Raw genomic sequence first — 27,042 nt, forward strand, 5'->3', positions numbered from 1 at the left:
GTAATAGCCCCCTCTTGTTGTTTAATTTACAAAACAGATAGGACAAGCATTCCTGTAGTAAGAAAGGCAAACAAGGAAGTGTTGCTTAATCCTCGTTTCTAACAACATAATATCCAGGGAAGTATGAGGATAGGATTAACTTTGAGGAGGTTATTATAATAGCTTTTATCTTGACACACGCACACACAAAAGGAGCTGATCAGCTCAAGAACCTTCAGATTTAGGATCAGGAGCTCTGCTATTTTGATGTTTGAAGGTTCTCTGTTGCGTGGCTTTAAAGGCTTCAGATCTGTTCTGCTGGATCCAAACTACTGAAAGGCTACAGTGTCCCCAAGGGTAAGATATTGTGTTCTAATGGGAGTTACAGAGGGGTGGATACAGTGGCTATAGTTAGAAATAGTCACAGAAAGTAACATAGGACACACATCAGAAGGCAATAACACACAGTAGAAGTGAAGTCAAATAAACCATAACAGAGTAAGCCAAGGATGGTCTGAGAATATAAATACAAAGAGATATAAATAGGTATAATGGGTAGAGGGTATTGAATAAAAGGGATATACACAGTTGTAACTGTACAATTTTGACATATTTATAAAATTATAAGAATATATGGTCATTGTTTAAGACATTGATGCATGTTGAGATATGGCATATTGGGATATCATTCTCATCTGCTCCCCAACTCATAATTGTTTCTCAGCACCATGGACCAGTCACTACAATTCTCTCGCCAGAAGGAAGACCTTCTTCGCACAGTGCGCTCCTTGCAGGTGGCATCCGAGAACACTTTACACAGAGCAGTTCCTCTCCTCTCCTCTCAGCCTGGGCTTGGACTCCTTCATTCCTCACAGCTACACCAGCTCACCCAAAAGAGCTCTCAGTTCTGTCGGGACTTGGAAGATGTGGGCAACCTGTTGCTTTTCCGACAGGATGAACTCATCCATAAATTTGTGTTGCCCAAGACTTGTGGTGCTAATTCCATCTGTTCCTGCCCCGATGGCTCTCTCTATGTATGTGGATATGACAGTCCTAGTATCTATTTATTGAACAGCAATGGGAAACCCACTCAGGGCCTGCGTTGTTGGGATGATGATTTTTTTCTTCCAGACTGTCTGACCATGACACGGGCTGGCTCTGTGGCAGTCACTGACATTTCCAAAGGGCTAGTGCGCATTTATAACCCCAACTCCCAGCCATCTTGGGTGAGGGTCGGAGGGAATTTTCAGTCTCCACAGGGTATAGCAACAGATTCCTCTGGACGCCTTTTAGTTGCAGAATACACTTCTGGATCAGTTCTGGCATTTCATGTAGACAGAGCTTATCGTATCCACAAAGTTCAACAAGCCAATGGCTTGAAGGGGCCAACCCATATATGTGCCACTCCAGACGGGGGCTTTGCAGTGAGTGAGGAATGTGGGGATATCAAGCGATTTACAAGCAATCTAAAACTTGCTTGCTCTCTCTCAAAAACTTATCAGCACACATTTGGGAACCCAGTAGGAATATGTGCGGATCCAGAAGGCAATATCATGGTTGCCGACCAACAGCACAGAAATGTCACCCTTTTCCCTTCAAGTGGGTCACCTATCTGTGTGGTATCAAAGGGCCTGAGTAGGCCAACTGGCATAGCTTGCTCACCTCTTGGACAATTATTTGTAATTGATTCTGCTGACAACTCGGTGAAGGTTTATAAGTACCGGGTACGGCCTTATTATAACCCAACCAGCCCCAGGAGATCAGTGGAAAATCCCTAAGCAAATATAGGAAAACAGCATATAGATTTTAGAAAGTGCATGGGCATGTATACGATCATTTGTATGTCATTATATATGAGGAAATATATATATGTGTGTATGTGAATTATACATGAAAAAAAGCTATTTTGTAAATTCTAAACACTGATAAAAATAAAGGTGGCTTGTCATTAAAGGAACTGTAACACCAAAAAATGAAAGAGCTTTAAAGTAATAAAAATATAATGCACTGTTGCCCTGCACTGGTACAACTGGTGTGTTTGCTACAGTAACACTACTATAATTTATATAATAAGCTGCTGTGTAGCCCCGGGGGCAGCCATTCAAGCTGGAAAAAAGGAGAAAAGGCACAGGTTACATAGCAGATAACAGAAAAGTTCTGTAGAATACAATAGTGTTTTATCTGTTATCTGCTATGTGTCTGTGCCTTTTCTCCTTTGAATGGCTGCCCCCATGGCTACATAGCAGCTTATTTATATAAATTATAGTAGAATTTCTGAAGTAAACATACAACTTTTACCAGTGCAGGGCAGCAGTACATTATATTTTATTTACTTTTATACACTTTCATTTTTTGGTGTTACTGTTCCTTTAAGGTGTTGTTTAAAAAAGTGGGGGAAGCAATTTTCTTTGCACATTTTACTTTTTGGGCTGTTCCTCACTTCACTCATGGTATACCACTTGTCACAGCCTTAGTATTTTGCTAGAGACCAATCAATGCTCTGCTGCTAGCGGTGCTGTGCTAGTTGCACATTTAAAGGGTAATTATGGGCCGTGGAGTTTGTTCACTCTGCCTTTACCACCGACAGCTACTGTTTAGTGGGGCTCTACAGAGCACAGTGCCTAGGGAATTCGCCCCTGCTTGCTCTGCCCTTGGGTGCCACATTACATATGGGTCATTTACTCTATCACAGAATAACCAACATCACCAATCGCACACATCTGCCTGTGACAGCCCCATAATGAGTACTGTCCCAGCTTAGCAAATGAGTGCTACATAGTGCATTAGTGCATCCTATCAGCTGCATCCCTGAGGGCACGGCATGAATGTGTTGTGTGATTGGGAGGTTCCTCTTGTTATCTGAAGGACAAGCTTGCCCTGATGTTACACACTCAACAAAGTGGCAAAGCAGCCGGGGACTCATCAGTGAGTATTAACAATTTATATACAGAGCAACTGACATAACAACCTCATCCCTTAGCTATAATTTACTTTTTATTACAAAAGAACTAGGTTATCCATACAATACTCTTTACATTGTTGTGAGTTATTAAGATTGTGTACTCATTTTGTGTTATATATAATCTCAGAATATGCCTTAGAGAGAGCTTTATAAATTGGTGATATATGTTATGGTAACTTTTATGCTCTTTTTCAGGTATTAATTGTTGATTTTACTTTTATTATATCACTTTGTATGATAATCTGATACTCTGAGTTGATAATTTACCTGTTATATGTTGTATACAACAATAAAAAAATACTCACATAAAAAAGAAAGGGTATAATGAATGTTTGCCCCCTTATCCTAATTCAAGTCCTGCAGGGCAACGACAAAATCTAGCCTGGCCCCAAAAAGCAGTAGCCTAAGAGCCCTCTTTATAAAGCACTGAAGCAGCTTCAAACAGGGATGGTGAAGTAGTTTTTGAAATGGCAATGGAAATGTTGGAATAGTAAACCTATTGATGGTTAGTGATATACTAGGGGTGTACCAAGATTGGGGCGGACACTATTTTGACCAAAAAAAGTGTGGGTGACCATGTTGCAACACTAGGGATTAGAGTCCTAGCTCCCCAGGACTAGGTTAGAAGCCTAGTGTCAAATTAGTTGAAACAATTAAAGATGCAAACCAAAAGCAAACCCTTAATGGGCAACTAATAACCAAAAATAGTTTCCTCCAACCAGTGGTCAGGGATAATGAAGGGAACATTCTGAGTTAAAGAAACTTTTTAAGTATTTTTAAGTATTTTGTGGGAAAAAAACCCACAGTAACACTACATGGCTGGGAGCTCACTCCCAGTGCAGGCACCATTTTGGGGGCATACATAAGTTTAATAAGCAAGTGCCCCAGTTCGCCCATTATGCGTGTGACATAACAGTGGGAAGCTTCTTCTTGCGATCCTACCTCACATCAAGTCTGGACTGCGATTCAAAATAGGCCCTTGCATTTCAAGCACATAGAGGCCATAACAGCCCCTTACCAGGTCACTAAATAATTACTGTCTATGGCACCTTACAGCAGCACCTCTGGCATTTGCCACAATCTACAGATTGCCAGACCTGCCTGATATGCACGCACATGCTGTAGCTGTAAGGCTGATGCCACACATAGGGGCACATTTACAAAGGCACGAATGCTCGAGCGTTCATGCGAACGCTCCGAGCGTATTTTCGCAGTTTTTTTCTGGCGTCCGGACGACTTTTTCGTATATCGCACGACTTTTTCGGACGTTTGCACGAAAAAATCGGAAAGATTTTACCACTGTTTACAATTGTTCGGTACGAAAATTTCGTGACTTTTGGATCGCCAATACGATATTTTCGTGACTAATACGATATTTTCGTGACTAATACGATTTTTTCGTAAGCGTTTTCGTGATATTTACGATCTTCAGAAATTTTCGTTTCCAATCCAATTTTTTCCCATTCGTGATTCGGATTCGTGGATTAGTAAATGTGCCCCATAGTATATGGCGTATATTTTCAGCAAGCGGAAAAACGCTTGCTGAAAATATCGCCATATGCTCCTACCTGTGCCTGCACCCGAATGAATGGAATACGCTTGGGTGCAGGCACATGTAGCTGATATCTGCCGAAGACGTTAAGGCTGATGCCACACGTGGCGTTTTTACGCTGCGTTTTTTCTCAGCCTAAAAACGCCGCACAAGCCACACAGCCCCTGACTATGGCGTTTTTCAGCCTAGTACTGGTGATGTAGCAAATCCCGTTTCCATGGTTCTAATAGTGCAAAATAGTAAAAAACGCTACGTATTTCAGCTAGGTCTGGCAGCTGCCTTTGCGTATACATAGGAATAGCTTGCTTTGCAAATACTGGCGTATTTCAGCCAATGCTTGAAAAATCCGTGCTAAGGCGTTTTCTAGCGTATTTCCACATTGTGGTTTGCTTCAAGTCTTTTCAAGTTATTTCTATGGATGATGATATCAGGCGTTTTTCAGCCGCTGAGAGAATTAGAAAATACGCAGCGTAAAAACGCCACGTGTGGCATCAGCCTAAGTCTCGTGTTTTTTGGCGGATATCGGCTACATGTGCCTGCACCCGAGCTGTAGCCAGAAGTTTCGGCAACTAATCACCCCATGTGTCTTCACCCTAATGAGTGCCAGTCAGACTTGCAATGGCTGTAACTGCTGCCCACAAGGGCTTGTTCTAATGCGAGGGGGGGGGGCACTGTGGCAGCATTCTGAATTGGAGAAGACTCTCCTTATTTAGGTGCCAAACTCATTTTTCCCACAGTGCATCAGGACCTGGCACCTATAGTGAAAGGAAGCACAATAGCTAGGGAGTCACAATTACAATGTTCCGCGCCCCAGGAGAGACTTCCGGGAGAGGAACTTGTATAATCACGTGGGTCAGGGCAGTATAGCAGAAGGTCAACAATCTTATCCAGTGCCCGCAAGTGACCAACCTGTCGCTTCCTTGTAGGTCACACGTCCTTTATAACTTACGCATGCATACCCCCCCGCCTTGGCGCACTACAACTCCCGACAGGCATTGCGAGAAGCTTCTGCTCGTTCTCTGACGCACACATAACGCGCGGTGCTGCTGGGAGATGTAGTTTTTGTTTGTCCCCAAACACAGCTTTTTATTTGGAGGCAACATTGACCGCAGAGCGATATTGCCATGGTTTTTAGCAGGGAGTCTGGACGTGCGACAGCAGGACCATCAGCGGCACTTCTTCGTAGTAAGAGGGTGCAAGGTTAATGATAAGGTGAGCAGTAGGGTGCAAGCATGCCGGCTTCCAGGTACAGCCCAGATATCCCTGTAATGGCTCCACTCTTTGGCTATGATGCCACCATGTATTATTATGGCAGCACTGACTTCTGTGATAAGGGTTTTTGGCACTGGTCTGTGTGGCTTCTCTAATGAAACTGCCTATGGTGCCCTCCTTTATTACATGTGGATTTCCTTATGGGTACTAGTGCTACTGGGTATAACTGGTTCAGTGATGGGAACTGGCACAGTTGGGTTAATTGTGCAGTTTATGGGTCACTGTTCTTTATGTACAGCCTGGGCCTATGGGTATTGGACACCTATTCTGGCAGGTAGGACACAATGGAGAATGGGTGCCCTTTGATCCATTTTTGTTTCAGGAACAGGTGTCCTGCTTTGATCCATGTTATAGCAGCCATGGAATGTGTCTAGTGCCTTTGATTCCATTTCTGATTCTGGAGTATGGGCCTCAGGGTGCTTTCCTGGGGAAATGGGAACAGGCGCTCAGAAAAATTAGTTTTTTTTCTGCTGGATAGATGTCCAGTTTCTTTTGGACTCTGTTATATGGCTGATGTAATAGTTATCCACCTCTGCCTTTGCTCTGGCTTCCGTAACAGAGACCAGTAGTTTTGTTATATCTTTTGTATCCAGGATCTTATAGCACCTTTTGGGGCAGGACCAACAGCCAACTGGGACCATGTTCTGAGTGCTGAAAAAGATACCCAGGACTCTATGGCCTTTTTTCTGGCTGTTGAAAGAGGTCCCCAGTACTGTTGTAGCTGCTGAACTAGGTACACCGGATCCTTTGGCCTCTGTACTGGCTGCTGAAACAAGGTACCCAGGACCTTAGGAACCAAATTTTGGCAAAATAGGTGGCTGGTGCCTTTGGGCGCCTGTTCTTGCTGGTGGAACAGGTTGCCAACTTATATGTGGCTGCTTACCTGGCATGTACTCAGGACCCTGAGGCCTCTGTTCTGACTTCCAGAATAAATGTCCAGAGTCACCTCTGTTTTGGCTGTTGAAACAAGTACTCATCCCCATGTTTTGGAACAGTTGCTGCTGTTCTGATTGCTATACCAGGAACCCAGTACTGTTTGTCCCCTTTTTGTCTGCCAGAGCTGCTACAGAAGACCCTCAAACCTTCTTGTTTTTTTTTTTATATGTTTTACTCCCTGCCTTATATACTGTAAACAACCATTTATCCCTGTTAAATTTAAAGGTGGCTAAGCATTGTAAGATCCACTCGTTTAGTGAGGTGTCCAAATTAACGGATCTTTCTCCTGATATGCCCACCAAACAATCAGGTTACAACGATGGGTATAGGAGCTGTTGAAGTGAGAATTGCAACCAGCCAATGTGGTCCTCGATCCAAAAATCAAACCTGTTTGATCAACATTTGGTTGATTTTTGGGCAGATATTGATGAGAGAGCTCTATACATGGACAGATAAGCTGCCAAATCAGTCTGAAGGGCCCAACTCTGCAGCTTAAATCTTTATATATATGGCCAGGGATATGGGGATATAGGGTGTGATATATGGAAACATGGAATGTAAAGGAAAATAAAACTGACTTGACCAATGACCTTCTTTTATTTACCCAAGGTGTTTGCGAACCTTTCATCGTGTGAGAAGCCTTAGCGTGTAGTCCAGGAAGTTTTGACAGGTAAGTGATCAAGTGTGTTGTGTGTACCTGTGTGATACTGGTACATATAGAAAGAATCATCTCAAAAACATTTTCCTTCGCAATCAAGGGGGTTGGGAGTGGTGGTGCTTGGCCTGGCAAATATTCAGCCAAGTTTTCCAAGGCTTGAGCTTGGCATTCATGTAAAGGTCTGCTTGTTTTGGGAGGTTGCCAAATTAGTGGGTCTTTGTTTGATTTGTGCCACCCACATGTGGTGCCATTAGTTGACATCTGGAGATCTGCAGGCTCCAGGGACCACTTAGGCAAGAACCACATCAACCAATGTGGTTCTCACACAATGTGAGATTGTTTTAAATCTGCCCAATCGATATCTAGCCGATTTTCAGCCAGGTAACAGTTGATTGGACAGGCAGGCCCGTGTACCAGGTGCCCCACACATGGGCCAAAAAGCTGCCAAAAGCTAGAGCAGTTTAAGGGAAAATGAAAAGTTCAGTCACCGGGGGTGCCAACCGTTAGGCACCCCAAAGTGACTATAATCACTTACATGATTCCCTGGACTGGTACTTCTGTTAGCAGAGAACTGCACTGGCCTGGGGAACTTCTCAGTGAGCACCACGGAGTAATTGTCTTCCTGCTTCTTCCTTCCTTGTGTGGCATTCATCTGCTTTTTTACTGTACTGTGTATGCGTTGGCCCAGGGCTGTTAAAGAGGGACGAACAGGCCAGTGGGTTTTTTTGCTAACAGGAACACCGGCCCTGGGTATCAGGTAAGTTATTATAATCACTGGAGGGGGTGCCTAATATTTGCCACTCCCCATCCTTCTCCTTTAAATATACACCCCCATGTTTACCTCCTATTTTAAAGGAAATGTAAACCTTAAAAAAAAAAAATGCTCAGGGTACTTTTTTTTTAAACACTGATGGAATTTATGTTATTTCTTTATTTTTGTAGTTTCAGAGCAATTTAACTTTTTTTAATTAACTCCCAGTATAATGAATTGGTAACAACAGTTCCACCTACTGGTCAGTTTATCTCACTGTACGGACAGAGTTAAGATCCCCATACACGGGCCGATCCGCTCTCTTGACGATGTTGCCAAGCGAGCCGATCTTCTCCCAATATTTCCACCTACGGGTGGGCGAAATCGGGAGAATCCAGGCTATAATTAGAATTATAATGACAGGTATAGGAAAAGTCGGTCCGGGGACCGCATCAACGAGCCGATGCGGTTCCTGATCTAACTAGATTTTTTAACCTGCATGATCGAGACCTGGCCGAATTCGGGCCAGAAATCGGTCGGGCAGGCCTGTCGGTAGTGCCCATACATGGGCCGATTAGCTGCCAAAACGGTCTAAGGGACCGATATCGGCAGCTAGAATCGGCCCGTGTATGGGGGACCATAAGAACATCAATATGTTTAGAAGGAATACATAGAACTGATCTGATGTTGCTAAGAAACCAGAAGGCTCAGATGACCTTTCCCATCTCCTTCCTGAGCAGAGCAACATCAGAATATGGCTCTGTTTTCATTCTGAACATATATCTACCTGATCGTACAGTCAGAAGAACTGAGAAATCGGTGGCGCTGTTACAAAAATCATTATATTAGCAGCTAATAAATAGTTTAGTAGCTTAGAAACGCAAGAAAAGTTATGTAAATTGTAAAAGTGCGCGGAAAGCACCCTGAGCAATGGTACATTCATATTATTTTTAAGGTTTACATATACTTTAAAGGGGTGTTACATTTTGCACATTTTTTAAAAAGGACAACATGGAAGGTAAGCGCAATAAGGGTACATTTCCTTTTAAACTGCAGCAAATCCTATTTAGCACTTATTATTAATTTAAAGGTGCTTTTAAGCACACACACTCATACCCTCCTTTAACAGATGTGATCAAACTGTACAGTGTAGGGAGCTGCTGTGTGCGTTGGTACCTAAGGCGCTGCATCATAACAATATTGCCTGGAGTCGCTGACCTAGAAATGTAACTCATCTCCAGCATTGCAGCAGCGTTGGGCTAGTTACCGGCTCTGTCAGCAACTCCTGTCCAACCACACTGGCCACGGTTTTATTTTTGGAAAATGTATTTATAATGGAAAAGGGCAAAATATTAAATGACATGTAAAAGTCCAGTTTAACTGAATTGAGTATCGCGGTTAGGGCCTTGTTAGGCCGGACAGAACCGCGTTAGACTTGTCACCCTCTGCCGGATGCTGCTTATCTAACGTGACACAACCCAAACGACATAATGAGTTGTGACAAACATAACACATGGCCTGCAGCAATAAATTCATTTCTGGTTCTGTTTGGCAATTAAAGCTTACTTAATGTGGTGCACAAACGCCCCGCAGCAAAGTTAGGAGAATACCTGCACGCCTGCTGTACAAAATGGCATTGTGCTGTTTACAGAGACAGACGGCATTCACACTACCTACTATGAACTTGTCTTTTAAAGGGTAAGTCCACCCAAACACAATTTAAGCTTTTTGAAAAGTAAACATAATTTTAAGCTATTTTGCAGTTTACATCAATTAAAAAATATGCAGCCTTTTCATGATTTTAATGTAATATGGTTTGGAACACTTCCCTAATCCTGGCCCCTGCTGATCTGGCTGGCTACTTTGAGACTCAAATAAAATGTAACAGTAGTCGACTGTCCTCAGCCTGCCTTCAGCCTGCATCCTCCCAATCCCACAATTCCCTGCACACGTGATGTGAATAAGGAAAGGAACATCACAGGGCAATGCATTGTGGGTTATATAGTTCCTGCATGCTGTCTGCAAGCTGTGGAGAAGTTGTTATAATTTGTAACTAAAATCAGTGTTTTAGTCCCTCCTCCCCTGCCAGGATTTCAAATGAATGCAACTGGATTTCAGCATATACAAATGGTATTTATTCATGCATTCTGAAGAAACATATTACAGTGATAGGTATATTAGGGTTTTTTGTGTTGTGTGGGGCCCTTTTTTTTGTTCAGAACCCAGAGTTCTATATTTTTCAGGCCAGGACATGTGCAGGTTGGCTCCCAAACCCAGCACTCCCTTTGGTCAGAATGGGCAATTTGTCTAATTTGAACATGCCCAAGGCACTGATTTGCTTGCTAGGGGTGGAAAATGTCATTTACTGGGAAATACATTTTATAAGCCCACTAGCCCATAATGAATTAGTTGGGGGCTAGGTTGGCCACACACTGTCAAACCCATTTAGTAGCCAACCAGTCAGCCCCTGGGCCAAATGGCCAGATATAATTGATTCACATTTTGTTCTGTTCATAAATGCTGATAAATGCCGAACAGAATAAAAATATAGCTGCTTTTCACTTTCTTATCTGCAAGAGCACCATTCACTACAGTTCTGCTGCGGGTCAATTACCATAACTGTGTGGGCAAGATGCTTGGATAAAGTGCAAATCTCTAAATGGTAAATTAAAAAAAAAAAAAAACTCCAAGATTGATGCTATGACTAGTGACATCGCTTCCAGGTTTAGTGGCCCAAGGGGGTTACTGGGTTGGCTTTCTTGTCAACCCACAGTGGGTTGGGTTGCTGGACTAAAGGGGTGACAACACAGGTATGGGTCAGGATGCAGGTCAGCGGTTGTGCCTTACCATGCCTAATCTCAACCATGCACTGGCCTACTATACTGTACAAAACACTAGTAAAGATTAAATGTTTGTTTAGTTGATTAACAAGGTTTTATAGGAATCCTTTTAACCTGCAGCTATGTTTTCTATTCTAGCCACCATGGCTGTTAAGATATTCTTCCCAACCTGTTGCTCAGCTGCAGAGAGTGGGCTTCTTATCGGCCGCTGGATTTCAGAACACCGTTCTGCCGTGGTCCTAGCCACACTGCACTTCCCCTTTATCCCTGGCCAAGTGAAGCAGTACCTGGCACGGCTGCAGCAGAGTACGGGGCTGAGCCTCTCTGTACTGGGAACTTGGAGTCACCAGAAGGCCGAAAAGGATGAGAAAATGCAGTCGTTTTTAGATGACTTGAGCAGCATCTTCAGTCACCGGCCTTGGCTGCGGATATCAAGGGAAGGGTCTAGCAAGTTTTGGGGCTGCAGTATTGATAGATGTGACAACGAGGATCAGAAGGAGGTGGTTTTGGTGTACTACGATGAGAAGAAATTAATGCTGTCGGAGCTGCACTCTGTCACAGAGAACTCGGAAATAGCCTCCGTGTTTGCTACTGTGGCAAAGAGCCGGCCTCTCTTTGCCACACACAAGTATGATGAAGGCCCAATAAAGCTCACCCACTGGCAGTCAGAAGGAGTGGAGGCCAGTATTATTGTGGAGCTGGTCAAGCAAGCGTCCGTTCCTGTGTGCGCAGTCTTGTCATTCCTCGTCTCATTGCTTACCAGCGTATGTAATCTCAGGTAGGAAGAGGATGATGATAATTCTGAAGGACCTACATTTGTTAATAATTCAATTTACCTCTGATTTAACCTGTTAAGCAGCATATCACCTGACAGTTAACTTTATGATGACCTTCCCATTTAATAACTGAGCATGGTTCCAGACTGTTTACAGGTCTCTGAGTTTCACTGTCCATTTTAATTTTTTCCTCTTTTATACACAGTGAGGCTTATTTGAATAACACTGGAAACATTTGGCTCTGTGCAGAAACCCTATACCAGCCAATTAGATATTTTCTTTCAGTGTTCTATGTGCAGTAAACTTGTTAGGGTTTTATCGATTACTAGGACCCCGGGCTCTCTTGTTGGTACACAGTCACGTGATACAGATCCAGGAACTTGCACAGAGAGACACAGACAAGTAGTGAATCTCCTAACAAATCCAGTTTATTGATGGTTTTACCACAGATTATATACATGTAGATAAAGATATGCCATTATGCTTACGTAACATGGGGTGGGCACATATGCCTTGCAGTTATTAGCAGAGAACAGGAATTTATTTAGAGTAGCTGCTGAAGCTTATTTTAGTTTATTAGCCTTGAACATTTGCTGAGATCAGCAAAGACAAAATAACTTGGACAGAGACAGGATGGTCAAGGTAATCATAACAACTGAAGTAGCACATACACAGACCTTCTTAGAATTGTGCAAACATATGTTAACCCTTCAAAACTGATCCAATTTGGTTGGTTGCTAAGGGTAACTGAACAGAAGCAAATTTACCTAATGCTATATAATGATTCCTAGTGATTTCCATGCAGCAGTCACTTAAAGGTTACAACATTTTTAAAGGATAAGCAAGCCTTTTATTTTAGAATCTCCTAAAAGCCCCAAAAATAACATACCTTTCTTCCTGCATTCAGTCTCATATCCTTTCTAAATTACAATCAGCACAACTGCAGCTCCTTCAGCCTCTTCTTAGACAAGCTTGAAGATCTGCCCCCTTCTCTTTTCTAAACTCTCCTTCTCACTTTGATGGACGGTGGTCAAAGATGTGTCTACTGTGTATGCTTGCTGCATCTGATATCCAATAGAGGAATCGGGCATGTGCAATAAAAGAGAGCTCAGAATAGAAAAGGGGCGGAGCTTCGTGCTAGACCTGGAAATAGCTGCTTGTACTGTAGAAATGAAATGAGACTGAATGCAGGGAGAAAGGTATGTTATTCTGGGCACTATTTAGAATTATTTTAGCGTGATAGATAAAAGAAAGGTTTGCTTATTCTTTAAAAAAAAGATTTTTTCAGTGTGCTTTTATAAGCAATTTTGCAATTTACATTTATTAACTGCCAATATAATTAACTTTGTAACAACACTGCCACCTGCTTGATCAGTTTCTCTGATTGTACAGTTGGAGAGATATACATTTAAAAGGAAAACATAGAAATGTTCTGATCTTGCTGTGCTCAGGAAAGAGATGGGAAAGTTCATCTGAGGCTTCTGATCTTTTTCCTGAGCAGAGCCGGTTAATTTGTATAGGTGGCAACTCTACCTATAATCCCCTCTTATCCCTGACTCCTGCAGCACCGCCTTTTATATAGTGTCCAGTCTTTGCTCCACCTTACTCACCTGCATATTTTTCCATCCTATCCACTCATTCCCCTGCCCAGACCGCACATTTCTCCACCCCCCCAAAGGACATCACTGTCCTCCCCCAACCTAAATGCTAATATTAATAGCAAAAAATATGGCAAACCTATTTCCCTCCTACTTCTCTGATTGTACAGTAAAGGTGGCCATACACGGGCCAGTTTTAGTTGCCGATTCGGGTTATTCAGAAGGATTCCGATGGGCGTACTCGACTGAGATCTGGCTTAAAATTGGGCAGGTTTGATTATCCGCTGGATCGGGGACCACACTGGCTCATTATTGCGGTCCCCAATCCAAAGGTGCCTGTGCCTGCAGTTGTAATTTGATTGAAAAACGATCAAATTAGCCCAATATTGTCCACCTTTAGGTGGGCATATCTGGAGAAGATCCCCTCGCTTGCTGACCTCGCTAAATGAGTGAATATTCCCGAGTATGGCCACCTTTAGCAAGTAATAAATTGTATAATTGGCTTTTTAAAAAAAACCACCCTGAGCAATTATACATTAATTTTTTAATGTTTATTCTATACATGTTTTTTCTGTAACAGCAGCTGCCTTGAAGCAATCAAATGCCTGAAACCAGCAGATTACAGAAACCAGATTACAGTAGCAACAATTTGGAAAAAATGCAGATGAATCGTATCAGGGGATAATAGGTGCAATATACAATGAGTATCATGATTCCCATTCAGTATTTGGAGCTCGCTATTAGTGGTTTCAGACAGTTTAATTTTAAAATGTTTAAACTCATGTGACTGCACTGCATAGTAATCAGGCTTGTGCTGGTATTACATCTTTGTTTTCTTATAGCTTTTAGCACAAGCTTCGTAAATACTCAGCCAACGTGCATGATTTACAGTGCTAACAATATTGCTGTTATTCTCAAATAGGGTACTTAGTGGAAAACCCCTGTCCTTTCTATGGAACAAGCTGTCAACATCCGAGCAGTTGGGAAAACGCCTGGAGGATATCAGACTGGTTAGCAGCGCAGAGAGAGCCAAGGATCATATACAGTTCATGAGGTTCCTTTACTTTCCTCTATTTGTATTGAAGGACTGCAATTCCAACACCTGCCTGCACCTTCAGTGTTAGATAGGGCTACCCATTATCCACTGTTGAAAATACATTAAAGGGAAAATGCCACTCAAACAGAACTTCAGCATTTTAAAAAGAAGACATAATTTCAAGCAACTTTGCAATATACATCAGTTAAAAAATATGCAGCCTTTTCATGATTTTAATGTAATAATATGGTTTGGAACAGTTCCCTAAGCCCCGCCCCCTGTTCTGCTGATCTGGCTGACTATTTTGAGACTTTGCCGACTGTCCTCAGCCTGCCTTCAGCCTGCATCCTCCATATCCCACGATTCCCTGCACACATGATGTGAATAAGGAAAAGTACATCACAGTACAATGCATTGTGGGTTATGTAGTTCCTTTATGCTCTCTATCAGCTGCAGAATTGTTACAATTTGTAACATCAGTATTTTAGTCCCTCCTCCCCTGCCAGGATTTCAAATGATGCAGAAAGAGAAGAACTGTTTTGCAGCTGGATTTCAGCATATAGGTGTTCTCTATTTATTAGGGATTATTTTGCCCACCATACACTTAACAGCATGTATGTGCAAGCTCACCTACTTGGTAATGCATTTACTTCTAGGCCAGAATATGTTTACCGCCAACAGCAGTCACATTGCTTTTAAGGCAGCTAGAAAGCACCCGTGACTCCTGCCTAGTGCTCTCTTTAAGCCACTTGGCTAGTCTGCTTGCTTCCTCAAGATGTCTCTCCAAAGTGCATAAATGTACCATTTGCTTGTTATTTTTCAGGAAGTCCAACACTGTCGTTTCCATTCTATTAGACATGGCCCTGGGGATTTTACTGATGTCCTGGCTGTACAGAGAGAACCGAATCAGTCAGCTGGCCGACACACTCATGCCCGTTGCTGATGTAAGTCATACACAGGGAACCTGAATTTCAACCCACAAAACCCTTGGTTCATGTTTTTGTAAGCAGCTAAGAAACATAACCTCCCATTTTGAAGGGGAAGTTTGCCTTTAAATGAACTTTTACCATGTTGTAGGCGGACTAAATTTAATTTTAAGTGTAAATCACAGTAATTCATACAAATTACTGTGAGAAGGGATGAGGGGCATTTGCACAGGCAGCAGTGACCAAATGCCCCATAAGACATATGGTTAAAACGCATCCCTCTTTAAAATAATAAAAAGTACTAATCAGGTTTTTTATTGTTAGCATGCATCCCAATTTCCTTCTGTCTCTCTTTTCCCATTAGCGTGTTGCTTTGGAGCTGCAGGGGCTGCTGCAGTGGCTTATGGGTGCTCCGGCTGGATTAAAAATGAACCGAGCTCTGGATGAAGTCTTGGGACGCTTCTTTTTGTACCATATCCACCTCTGGATCAGTAAGCTATACCCATTTCCTTCTCTCATTTTTAATTCTTTCCTTTATCCCTTTTGTTTGGTTTATAAAAACTTAAAAGCAAATCTGATAGTAATGCAAAGGCATGTGTTTGGACTTGAGCCCATTTACTTTATTAATACTACATATTTTCCTAATTGTATTCCTGCGCAGGTTACATTCGCCTGATGTCCCCATTTATCGAAGTCATCCTGTGGTACATTGGCTTGTCAGCCTGTCTGGGCTTGTCAGTTGCTCTGTCCATCCTCTCGGATATCATTGCCCTCCTTACATTTCATATATATTGTTTCTATGTTTATGGAGCTCGGTGAGTGATCAAATATTGCCTTTTAAGGCAATATTTTGTATTGAATTTGCCTTAACTAATATTCATAAAATACTACTTATCTAGGGTCTAGACCAGGGATCCCCAACCTTTTTTACTTATGAGCCACACGCAGATGTATAAAGTGTTGGGGAGCCACACAAGCATTAAAAAAAGTTCTGTGGGGATGCCAAATAAGGGCTGTCATTGGCTATTTGGTAGCCCTATGGGGACTGCTGGCCTGCAGGAGGCTCTGCTTGGAGTAAAACTATGTCTCTGTGCTTCCAAAACTTGCCTCCAAGCCAGAAATTTAAAAATGGGCACCTACTTTGGGGCCTCTGGGAGCAAAATGTTGCTTATGAGCCACTGGTTGGGGATCACTGGTCTAGAAGAACTTAACTGCCATTGTAAATATTGTAGCTAAAGGAGAATGAAAGAAATGAATACAACTTAGGGTCCCTGCAGAGGCATCATTCCCAAAGCCCACTACCCACCGTCCCCCATACCATTTTTGTCTTCCTGTCACAGGCTCTTTGGCAATGTTCACTGATTGCCTGGTCCTGACTTCAACTACAAACACATGGCAAACTCTAACCCTTCTGCTCCAATCTGCCCTTAACAATCAAGTACAGAGGAGCAGAGTTGCAATTTTGGACTGTAGATGGTGTAGCTTGGGAAGGTGGGCCTTTGCAAGAGCAACTGAGTTTTAGCTAGACTTGTCTGTACAGCATTGCGATCCCTTGTAATGCCAACCCTCTCTGGGATATGTAAAGAGGTAGTTCACCTTTAAGTTAACTTAATATGTTATAGAATGACTGATTCTATACAACTATTGTCTTTATTTTTTACTTCTTTCCAGCTTTTAAATAGAGGTCACTGACCCAGTAGCCAAAAAACTATTGGTCTGTGAGACTCCAATTTTGTTGTTATTGCTACTTTTTATTACTTCTGTTTAGCCACTCTCCTATTTATATTCCAGTTTCAGGTTGCTAGGGTAGTTTGAACACTAGCAACCAGGTAGCTGCTAAAATTCCAAACTGCTCAACCAAAAGCTAAATAATTAAAAAAAAAAGAAAAACACACACACAAAATAAAAAGTAAAGACCAATTGCAACTTGGCTCAGAATATCAAGCTATACATCATACTAAAAGTTAATTCAAAAGGTGAACCATCCCTTTAAGACAACATTATGTTTAAGTGACAGGTGTCTACGGTTATGTATACCTATTGGTTGCTTTAGGAGCTTTAGAAAAAGCAGTATCCCATAATATTTAGGGACACAATGCAGATAAAACCTTTTTGCCTGAGAATTTTGCAGCCAGGTTTGGACACCCGGTAAACTACACGAGCTGGAAGTATCTGTAACTGGCATCTAAACTACTTTTAATACCTACTGAATTGTGTATTGTAAGATTTGGAACCCTTTGTAATAGTTTCTCCATAGGTTCCGTTCCATAACCAGTTTGCATGAAGTATCGCAATGGATAGATTTGCACGCAGGCAGTGACCCATAGCAACCAATCAGTGGCTGGATTGCTGGCTGAACAGTAAAAGCAAATATTTGCTTGTCATGGGTTTCTGCCCAGCTGCAAATTCGTGCAGTGTTTATAAAAGAGCCTCACCATGTTTTTCCTTATGGTTATTATGATTACTATGATTATTGCAGTAGAAATGCTACATAGAACATCTACTTTACTTATGTATCATTATAGTGTGCTATCCCCTGTCTCTTAAATTCTGGGAGTACAAGTGATAAACTGTCCCTTCTTTTACACTAGCCTGTATTGCTTCAAGATGCACGGACTCTCTTCTCTCTGGCGTCTCTTCCGGGGCAAGAAGTGGAATGTTCTTCGCCAGCGAGTGGACTCTTGCTCTTATGATTTGGATCAGGTACCTCGGCCTGGTTGCAGCTGCCTAGGGAAAGCATACATAGTGCAGCACAGGATTATACCTCAGGCTTATCTCTGCTCTTTTCTATTGCAGCTTTTTCTTGGGACCTTGCTCTTTACAATCCTGCTGTTTCTCCTGCCAACCACAGCCCTGTATTACCTGGTATTTACTCTGGTACGTGTTTATCTAAAACCTAAACATATTGAACCTAAAAATAACATTTCACATTGATGCAATAGCTAAATAAATAATAGACATCTAATTTGTGGTTTTAGGACTGATTACATGGACATAGACTCATAGATACACTTGCCAGTGGTGTGTGCCCAGAGCCAAATGGCAAATATTAACTTGAGTAACCATCAAAGAAATTTGATGTTTGCTAAATTTGCCCCTTTGTTTTTTTGGAAGCCCAGGCATCAAACTTTATGTGATATAATATTCGCTGAAGAACAGAGCCAATTACATTGAATCTTAAAGAAATACTGTCATGGGAAAACATGTTTTTTTCAAAACGCATCAGTTAATAGAGCTTCTCTAGCAAAATCCTGCATTGTAATCTGTTTTTCAAAAACACAAACTTTTTTATATTTAATTTTGAAATGTCACATGGGGCTAGCCATATTCTTCATTTCCCAGGGTGCCACTGCCTTGTGACCTGTGCTCTGCTTCAGCCACACTTTACTGCTGAACTGCAGGTTGGAGTGATATCCCCCCCAGTAGGCGATCAGCAGAACAATGGGAAGGGAGCAAGATAGCAGCTCCCAGTAGGTATCAGAATAGCACTCAATAGTAAGAAATCCAAGTCCAGCTTGGGACTCCTCCAGTTACATGGGAGTAGGAGAAACAATAGGTTAGCTGAAAGCAGTTCTAAGGGCTCTGGCACACGGGGAGATTAGTCGCCCGCGACAAATCTTCCTTGTCACGGGCGACTAATCTGCCCGAACTACCATCCCACCAGCGAAAATGCAAGTCGCAGGTGGGATGGAACACACTGCGCAGGCGATTTCAGCAAATCGCCGAAGTTGCCTCGCGAGGCAATTTCGACTTACATCTCCCCGTGTGCCAGAGCCCTAATGTGTAGCGCAGGCTTCTTCTGAAAGCTCAGACTCAGGCACAATGCACTGAGATGGCACCTACACACCAATATTACAGCTAAAATAAATACATTTGTTGGTTCAAGAATAAAATTTTAAATGGTAGAGTGAAAATCATGACAGAATCACTTTTAGGCTAGTGTCACAGAATCACTTTTAGGCTAGTGTCACAGCCTGCAGAAAAATCCAGGCTGAGAATCAGCCCCTATGCTGGCACCAGACTCCATGCCTGCACCCGGAAGCATTGTGTTCACCTGAGTGCAGACAGATGTGGTGAATACCAGCCAAAAACGCAAGAGTTTGCATTTCACAGCCAATATCCACAGTGTCTGCTTGCACTTGGACAATACTTCCGGGTGCAGGCAAGGTAGGAGGCTGAATCAGCCCTGTGTGGCACTAACCCTAAGAATAAATGGAATACAGTGCTGGAACAAAGGGGAAATCATACTATAAATTATTATTGGAATGGAACATCTTGGTATGTCAAGTAATCTGGTAGGACCTCTTTCATCTTTTTATTTTACTTGTCTTGGACAGCTACGTCTGCTTGTGGTCCTGGTTCAGGGTGTCATCCATTTGATTGTAGATCTGCTGAACACTCTCCCACTTTATGCTATGGTCTTGCGCCTCTGCAGGTCGTACAGGTTGGCAGGTGAGCAGCTTTTGTATAATAACTCTTTGATGCAAACCCTGCTGTTTATGCTGCTCAGATTGTAGCATGTAACTGAAAAAAGCCAGGAAATGTGTATGGGGCTTCCCTCGGGCTGGCTGCACATTGCTAAAACTGAAGAGGGAACATAGAGGAATATGAAGAGTGGTGCTTCACTGGAGATGCTGGCTGCCTGTTAAAAGAACTCACCTCTCATTATGAGCTGCTGAGCCAGCAGGCAGTTATTAGCAGCATAAAACTTTAAAACACATGTTCACCAATAGTCTGTTTCCTAATGGTCAGGCCTGATCTGTATTGTAAAGGTATTGTATTGTAAAGGTGGCCATACACTGTAAAATCTGCTCACTTGGTGAGGTTGTCAAGCAAGCAGATCTTCTCCCGATATACCTACCTATGTCGGTCAAGGAGGCCCGTCATTGGTGCCCATACACTGGCAGATAAGCTGCCAAATCAGTCTAAAGGACCAATATTGCCAGCTGAAATTGTCCCATGTATGCATCTTCCCCACAAATTTCAAACACATGCTTGGCTCATTCATTATCTGTTTTTTTTTTTTAAGCTGGTGTAAAATTCCGTATGCTGGAACAACAGACTGGGAAGCCCCTTCGACTGCTTATGCAGGTAATGCCAACTCTGTTTTACATTCAAAAGGGGCAGCTTCTTTTAGTAAGGTAACATAGTAACATAGTAACATAGTAAGTTGGGTTGAAAAAAGACATACGTCCATCAAGTTCAACCATAATGCCTATACCTAACCTACCTAACTACAAGTTGATCCAGAGGAAGGCAAAAAACCCCATCTGAAACTTCTCTAATTTGCCTCAGAGGGGAAAAAATTCCTTCCTGACTCCAAGATGGCAATCGGACCAGTCCCTGGATCAACTTGTACTAAGAGCTATCTCCCATAACCGTGTATTCCCTCACTTGCTAAGAATCCATCCAGCCCCTTCTTAAAGCTATATAATGTATCAGCCAGTACGACTGATTCGGGGAGGGAATTCCACAACTTCACAGCTCTCACTGTAAAAAATCCTTTCCGAATATTTAAATGGAACCTCCCTTCTTCTAAACGGAGTGGGTGCCCTTGTGTCCGTTGGAAGGACCTACTGGTAAATAAAACATTAGAGAGGTTATTATATGATCCCCTTATATATTTATACATAGTTATCATGTCACCTCTTAAGCGCCTCTTCTCCAGTGTAAACAGACCCAACTTGGCCAGTCTTTCTTCATAACTGAGACTTTCCATACCCTTTACCAGCTTAGTTGCCCTTCTCTGGACCCTCTCTAACTCAATAATGTCCCGTTTGAGCACTGGAGACCAAAACTGAACAGCATATTCTAGATGGGGCCTTACCAGCGCTCTGTAAAGGGGAAGAATAACCCCCTCCTCTCGTGAATCTATACCCCTTTTAATACAGCTCAAAACCTTGTTTGCCCTTGCAGCTGCTGCCTGGCATTGCTTGCTACAGCCAAGTTTATTATCTACAAGGACTCCAAGGTCCTTCTCCATTATGGATTTGCCTAGTGCAGTCCCATTAAGGGTATACGGGGCTTGCATATTTTTACATCCCAGGTGCATGACCTTACATTTATCCACATTAAATCTCATCTGCCACTTAGCTGCCCAGATTGCCAGTTGGTCAAGATCCTGCTGCAGGGATGTCACATCCTGGATAGAATTGACTGGTCTGCAGAGTTTTGTGTCATCTGCAAACACTGATACATTACTCATAATACCCTCCCCTAAGTCATTTATGAACAAATTGAACAAAAGTGGACCCAGTACAGAACCCTGAGGGACCCCACTGAGAACCTTACTCCAAGTAGAGAATGTGCCATTAACAACCACCCTCTGTACCCGATCCTGTAGCCAGTTTTCTATCCATGTGCAAACGACTTCACTAAGACCAATAGACCTTAGCTTAGAAAGCAGTCGTTTGTGGGGAACGGTATCAAATGCTTTGGCAAAATCCAAATAGATTATATCTACTGCATCCCCACTGTCCAGCTTCTTACTTACCTCATCATAAAAAGCAATTAAATTGGTCTGACATGACCTGTCCTTCATAAAGCCATGCTGATTACTGCTCATAATGCCATTCTCCAGTACATAATTTTGAATGTGATCCCTTAACAAGCCTTCAAATAACTTGCCCACCACGGATGTCAAACTTACAGGCCTATAATTGCCAGGCTGAGATCTTACTCCCTTTTTAAATATGGGAGTGACATTCGCCTTCTTCCAATCCCTAGGTACCATACCTGATGAAAGAGAGTCTGAGAATATCAGAAACAAGGGCCACTGCAATTCTGCCCCTAGCTCTCTCAGTACCCGAGGGTGTATTCCATCTGGCCCCGGTGCCTTGTTTACATTTATCGTGTGTAACCCTTTAAGCACCATATCCTGTGCCAACCACTGTATAGTTGGAGCTGAGGCAACAGTGAAGCTATTGGGTGGGACTTGGCCCACTGGCTCCTCTACTGTATACACAGAAGAAAAGAACTGGTTAAGCACATCTGCCTTTTCTGTATCCGCTGTAACCATATTGTTATTATAACTCAATGGGGCCACACCCTCAACCTGCATCTTTTTACTATTAATATACTTAAAAAACTTTTTGGGGTTAGTCTTGGCCTCGGCCGCGATGCGCTCCTCATTTTCTATCTTTGCCTTCCGGATTGCTGTTTTACAACACTTGTTATAGTGTTTATAATCATTAAACGCAGCTACTGTCCCCTCTGACTTATATTTCTTAAAAGCTTTCCTTTTTTTCCCTATTAACTTCTTTACCTCAGAGTTAAGCCACATAGGGTGATTCTTAACACTTCTACTTTTTCTTATTAATGGAATAAATTGAGAACAGTAATGATTTAATATCATTTTAAATGACAACCATTTCTGCTCTGTATTTTTATCAGAAAACATAATGCCCCAATCTATGCCCTGAAGCGCTGCCCTTAAGGAGCTAAAATTTGCCTTCCTAAAATTCAGTGTCTTTGTTGCCCCCGTGTAAATTTGTTTCCTGCACCAAACATCAAATGAAATAACATTATGGTCACTATTACCCAGGGGTTCAACCACTTGCACATTTGCTATACGTTCTGGGTCATTAGAGATCACTAGATCTAGTATAGCATGGTTCCTGGTTGGCTCCTCAACAACCTGTGACATAAAGTTGTCATGCAGCAAGTTTATAAACTTGTTCCCATTTACTGTCCTGGCAGTACTATTGCCCCAGTCAATATCAGGGTAATTAAAATCCCCCATTATTATCACTTGCCCCAAACTAGCAGCCTTTTCTATTTGCAACAGGAGCTGGGCCTCCTCCTCTTCGCTTACATTAGGGGGTCTATAGCATACCCCTACAATTAGTTTGGTAGATTCTTTACTATCTGTGAGAAGCTCAACCCATAAGGATTCAGCTCCCTCTGTTCCCCCCATAACTTCCTCCTTAATATTTGCTTTTAAGTCGTGCTTAATGAACAGACACACTCCTCCTCCTTTTCTATTGCCCCTGTCCCTCCGAAACAATGTATACCCCCCAATATTAACTGCCCAGTCATGAGACTCATTCAACCAAGTTTCAGCAACACCAATCACATCATATTTCCGCTCCAACGCCAGTACCTCCAGCTCTCCCATTTTACCAGTCAGACTCCTTGCATTGGTAAACATACATTTAATACTGGTTCCGGCATGAGAATGACGTGTAAACAACTTATGGGCCTCCCTGCCATTATCAGTATCCCGAAGCAAGTCTCCTCCCCCAATTTCCCTTACTATGCCCACTACCTCATCTATCCTGAATTTCCCGCTGCACCCTCCCCCCCCACTCCTAGTTTAAAATCTCCTCCAACCCTCTAGCCATCTTTTCCCCCAAAGCAGCTGCCCCATCATCATTGAGGTGCAGCCCATCCCTGGCAAAGAGATGGGCTGCACCTCAATGATGATGGGGTGTAGGTAGTAGTATCAGATGCAACTAATTCTCATGCTCTGCAGCTCTTCAGAATTACTCTTGTTTGCATTTGCCAGAGCTGCATTCGTGAAGGCCACTCATGGGTAGGCACAGACAGGCCCGGACTGGCAATCTGTGGATTTTGGCAAATGCCAGAGGGGCTGCTGTAAGATGCCATAGACAGTCACTATTTATTGGGCTGCTGGGGGGCTGTTTGGGCCTCTGTGTACTTGAAATGCATTACATTAACTTTCTGGTGACCTTATTAGCAGGAAGATCTGCATATACTTGCTGGAAAGTAGAATAATTCTATGTAAACCATAAAACTGCATGTATGTTACAGACTATGTTGTGAGCTGTATTCAGCTTGAGCCATACTGCTGCCTCTTCTTTTATCACATTGCTTTTTTGGGACTGACCAGGCATAACATCTTTTAATAATCTTCTCCCCTGTAGATTAACCCCCTGCCATTTAGCGGTGTTCTAAAGAGCTACATGCTGCCATCTAACCAGTGCTGCCCTAAGGATTCCTGGGGATCCCTATGTAGGAAGCTGTTTATTGGGGAGCTCATATACCCCTGGAAGCAGAAAGGAAACAAGCAGGACTAACGGAATACTAAAATGTTTTTGGAACTGCCACCAGCTCAGAGGTGCCGGGAATGACCTTCCAAGAGCACCAACAGCTCAAAAGGGGCCAGGAATAACCACCCACACCTTTTATAATATCACTGGGCAAATAAGCCTGTATGCTTCTAAATGTGTCTGCCTGGACTTGATAAAGGGTGGGACTCACCAGCTGGGTTTAAATAAATGAAGAAATGACTGAATAGAAATATGCAACACACTGGTCCAATCAGGAATCACATTCATGCTAATCACAAAACGTCTACCTTGAGCCTTCTGCATTACGTCCTTCAAGAATCCTATTCCACAGCCCATCCCAGGAATTTTAAGTAAAGTTCCTATATTGGCTATACTTTATTTATCTTCCTGGTTGAAGAATCTTCCAGGCTACAAGTGAGCTACATATCTGCCTAGGCATAGGCAGCAAAAGATGTCTTTTCGTGGGGGTGGGGGATGGTATAAAAGAGCAATAAAACCAGAACCAGGGGTAAAAATCCCCCTATGTGTAGGTACATCCTCCCTAAGCAGGCTAACATATACCCCCACAGACTGCCCCTGCTTAAAGGGGAGTTTCACCTTTAGGTTAACTTTTAGTATGTTATAGAATGTCCAATTAATAACCACTTTGCAATTGGTCTCCATTGTTTATTTTTTTATAGTTTTTTTAATTATTTGGCTTCCTTTTTTGCCTCTTTTCAAATGGGGGTCACTGCCCCGGCAGACAAAACCTATTGCTCTGTGAGACTACAATATTTTTGTTACTTTTTATTACTTATCTTTATATTAAGCTTCTATCCCATTCATATTCCCATCTCTTGTTCTAACCACCGCCTGGTTGCTAAGGTATATAAGACCCTAGCAACCAGATAGCTGTTTAAATACCAAGTTGGGGAGCTGCTGAACAAAAAAAGCTAAATAGCTGAAAAACCATAAAAATTAAAGACCAGTTGCAAATTGTCTCAGAATATCATTGTCTACGTGATACTAAAAGATAATTTAATGGTGAACTACCCCTTCAACCCTTCAGGCCTGGCTATTAATGTCATTCAGATGCATACCTCCCAAGATTACTTACTTACTGACTAAACCTTTGTAGGTCACACCTCTGACGGATATGAATAGGCACCGTCCTACCTAAATAGGGACGGGGGGGGGGGGGCTATTTGTGTGTCTTATTGTCATTTAGGCCTGTGCACTGTCCCAAGGCAGAGGAGGGGCACACAAACCAGACCCATAACATGAGCTTAAGTTAAGGGGGTATTTATACACTCCAAAACCTAGCCCAGCAATTTGCCAAGGTTGGAAATATAATACATAGTCGTATAAGACGATTCACATTCTGAAATCTGTTATTAACAGATAAGGAAGCCATATTGTTGTTGAGCCAGCCAACTAGAACAAGCAGAAACACCATTAATTACACATTTGATTTTAATATATCATACAAGCTAGATCATATGCTTTATTTTATACCTGCCATAGTGGAATGAGTTGCTGCATTTCCTAGGACCTTTGTGAATACAGTGCTACTGGCAACCTGAGGAAGACTAAATGTACTCACACTGGATATATCTCTCATAGGAGAGAGCATTACATGCCATGGATAGATGGCTTTCCTTCAATCAAGTCCATTCTTGGCTTTGTATGTTTTCTAGACGCCATAGCTGCTAAAAGGGATACTATCATCTAGGGATGCACCAAATCCAAGATTCTAAATCCGAACCGAACCCTCAAAGCCTTATGGCTTTCACTTTCAACAAGAGAGAGTTTTGCAAATTTGCATGCAATTTTTAAAAACATTTTTCTAAAATGCACATATGCAAATTACGGTTTGGCGTTCAGCCGAATGTTTTGTGGTAGATTCCGTATTTGTCTGAATTCAACAGTGGATGGATTTGATGCATCCCTAGTAGTATCATATTTTTTATTTAATGCTGTTTTGTTTCATAAAAATCTAAAGCCTTTGTATGAAAAATAACTGCTGTCGTTTATTGGACAGAAGGGAAGTCACATGACTCCTAGTAAATAAGCTTTGCCACGGGGCTGTGGCCCCCTGTGGGGACAGACCCTAGTACAGTTGCCCACCAGTCAAGCTGGCACAACAATGACCTGCACCCTCAGACCTAATTCCCACCTGTGTGCAATCTTGTTGTGACAACTGAGGCTAGGAACAACGGTGCAAGGTGGATCTATACCACAGGGGATCTGGGCCCCCTCTGCTGTATGGCAATTATGCCACTGGCTTGGTTCTAGGAGTTGTAATTTCTTATCCCTATTCCGACACCATTGTAATTCATAATATATTTGTTTTCCAGGTTATTTACATTATTTTGATGATAGTGTCCTATTCTTAATTATCTATCCTAAAATCATGCTGCCTGACCAGTGATCTGTGGATATTATTTATACTGCTGCCTAATCTTTAATCGGACCAAATTATTTTAGATATAAAATAGATAACACTGGATTTTGAAATCCCTTTTGTACACCCCCTAATCCCGATAATTCCTAAATAAATTCATATTTTACACTGGTTCATGTGTGATGTGTGTTCATGTGTGGCTTTGAGTGTGTAGGGAAGATGCCACTCACTGTGTATAATATAAGGATCACAGGTATAAATAGAAGTTACTGCCCCCCCACAGGAAAATGATATTCTGTTTGAGCAACCTGTAGATTTGATGCCTTTTGTGTTGGCCCCAG

General features: G+C 42.3%; 2 protein-coding genes across 3 annotated transcripts; both read left to right on the forward strand.

Moving 5' to 3' along the window:
* The first annotated feature begins 174 nt into the window (after nt 1-174).
* On the forward strand, nt 175-1,990 carry nhlrc4 (NHL repeat containing 4). Its single transcript, XM_018097258.2, has 2 exons — nt 175-336; nt 704-1,990. The coding sequence occupies exon 2, from the start codon at nt 708-710 to the stop codon at nt 1,755-1,757; it is 1,050 nt and encodes a 349-aa protein (XP_017952747.1). The 5' UTR covers nt 175-336; nt 704-707; the 3' UTR covers nt 1,758-1,990.
* Nucleotides 1,991-2,360: 370 nt separating this feature from the next.
* Nucleotides 2,361-26,850, forward strand: pigq (phosphatidylinositol glycan anchor biosynthesis class Q). Of its 2 annotated transcripts, NM_001142046.1 has the most exon segments (14): nt 5,615-5,705; nt 7,311-7,371; nt 11,089-11,728; nt 14,247-14,378; nt 15,184-15,304; nt 15,651-15,777; nt 15,948-16,101; nt 17,878-17,989; nt 18,083-18,163; nt 19,624-19,738; nt 20,316-20,377; nt 24,172-25,125; nt 25,179-25,971; nt 26,182-26,850. In NM_001142046.1, coding segments are annotated over 10 exon segments (1,692 nt in total). In that variant the 5' UTR covers nt 5,615-5,705; nt 7,311-7,371; nt 11,089-11,093; the 3' UTR covers nt 24,325-25,125; nt 25,179-25,971; nt 26,182-26,850.
* Nucleotides 26,851-27,042: the final 192 nt, after the last annotated feature.

This window comes from Xenopus tropicalis, chromosome 9 (genome assembly GCF_000004195.4).
Source record: "Xenopus tropicalis strain Nigerian chromosome 9, UCB_Xtro_10.0, whole genome shotgun sequence".
NCBI lineage: Eukaryota > Metazoa > Chordata > Amphibia > Anura > Pipidae > Xenopus > Xenopus tropicalis.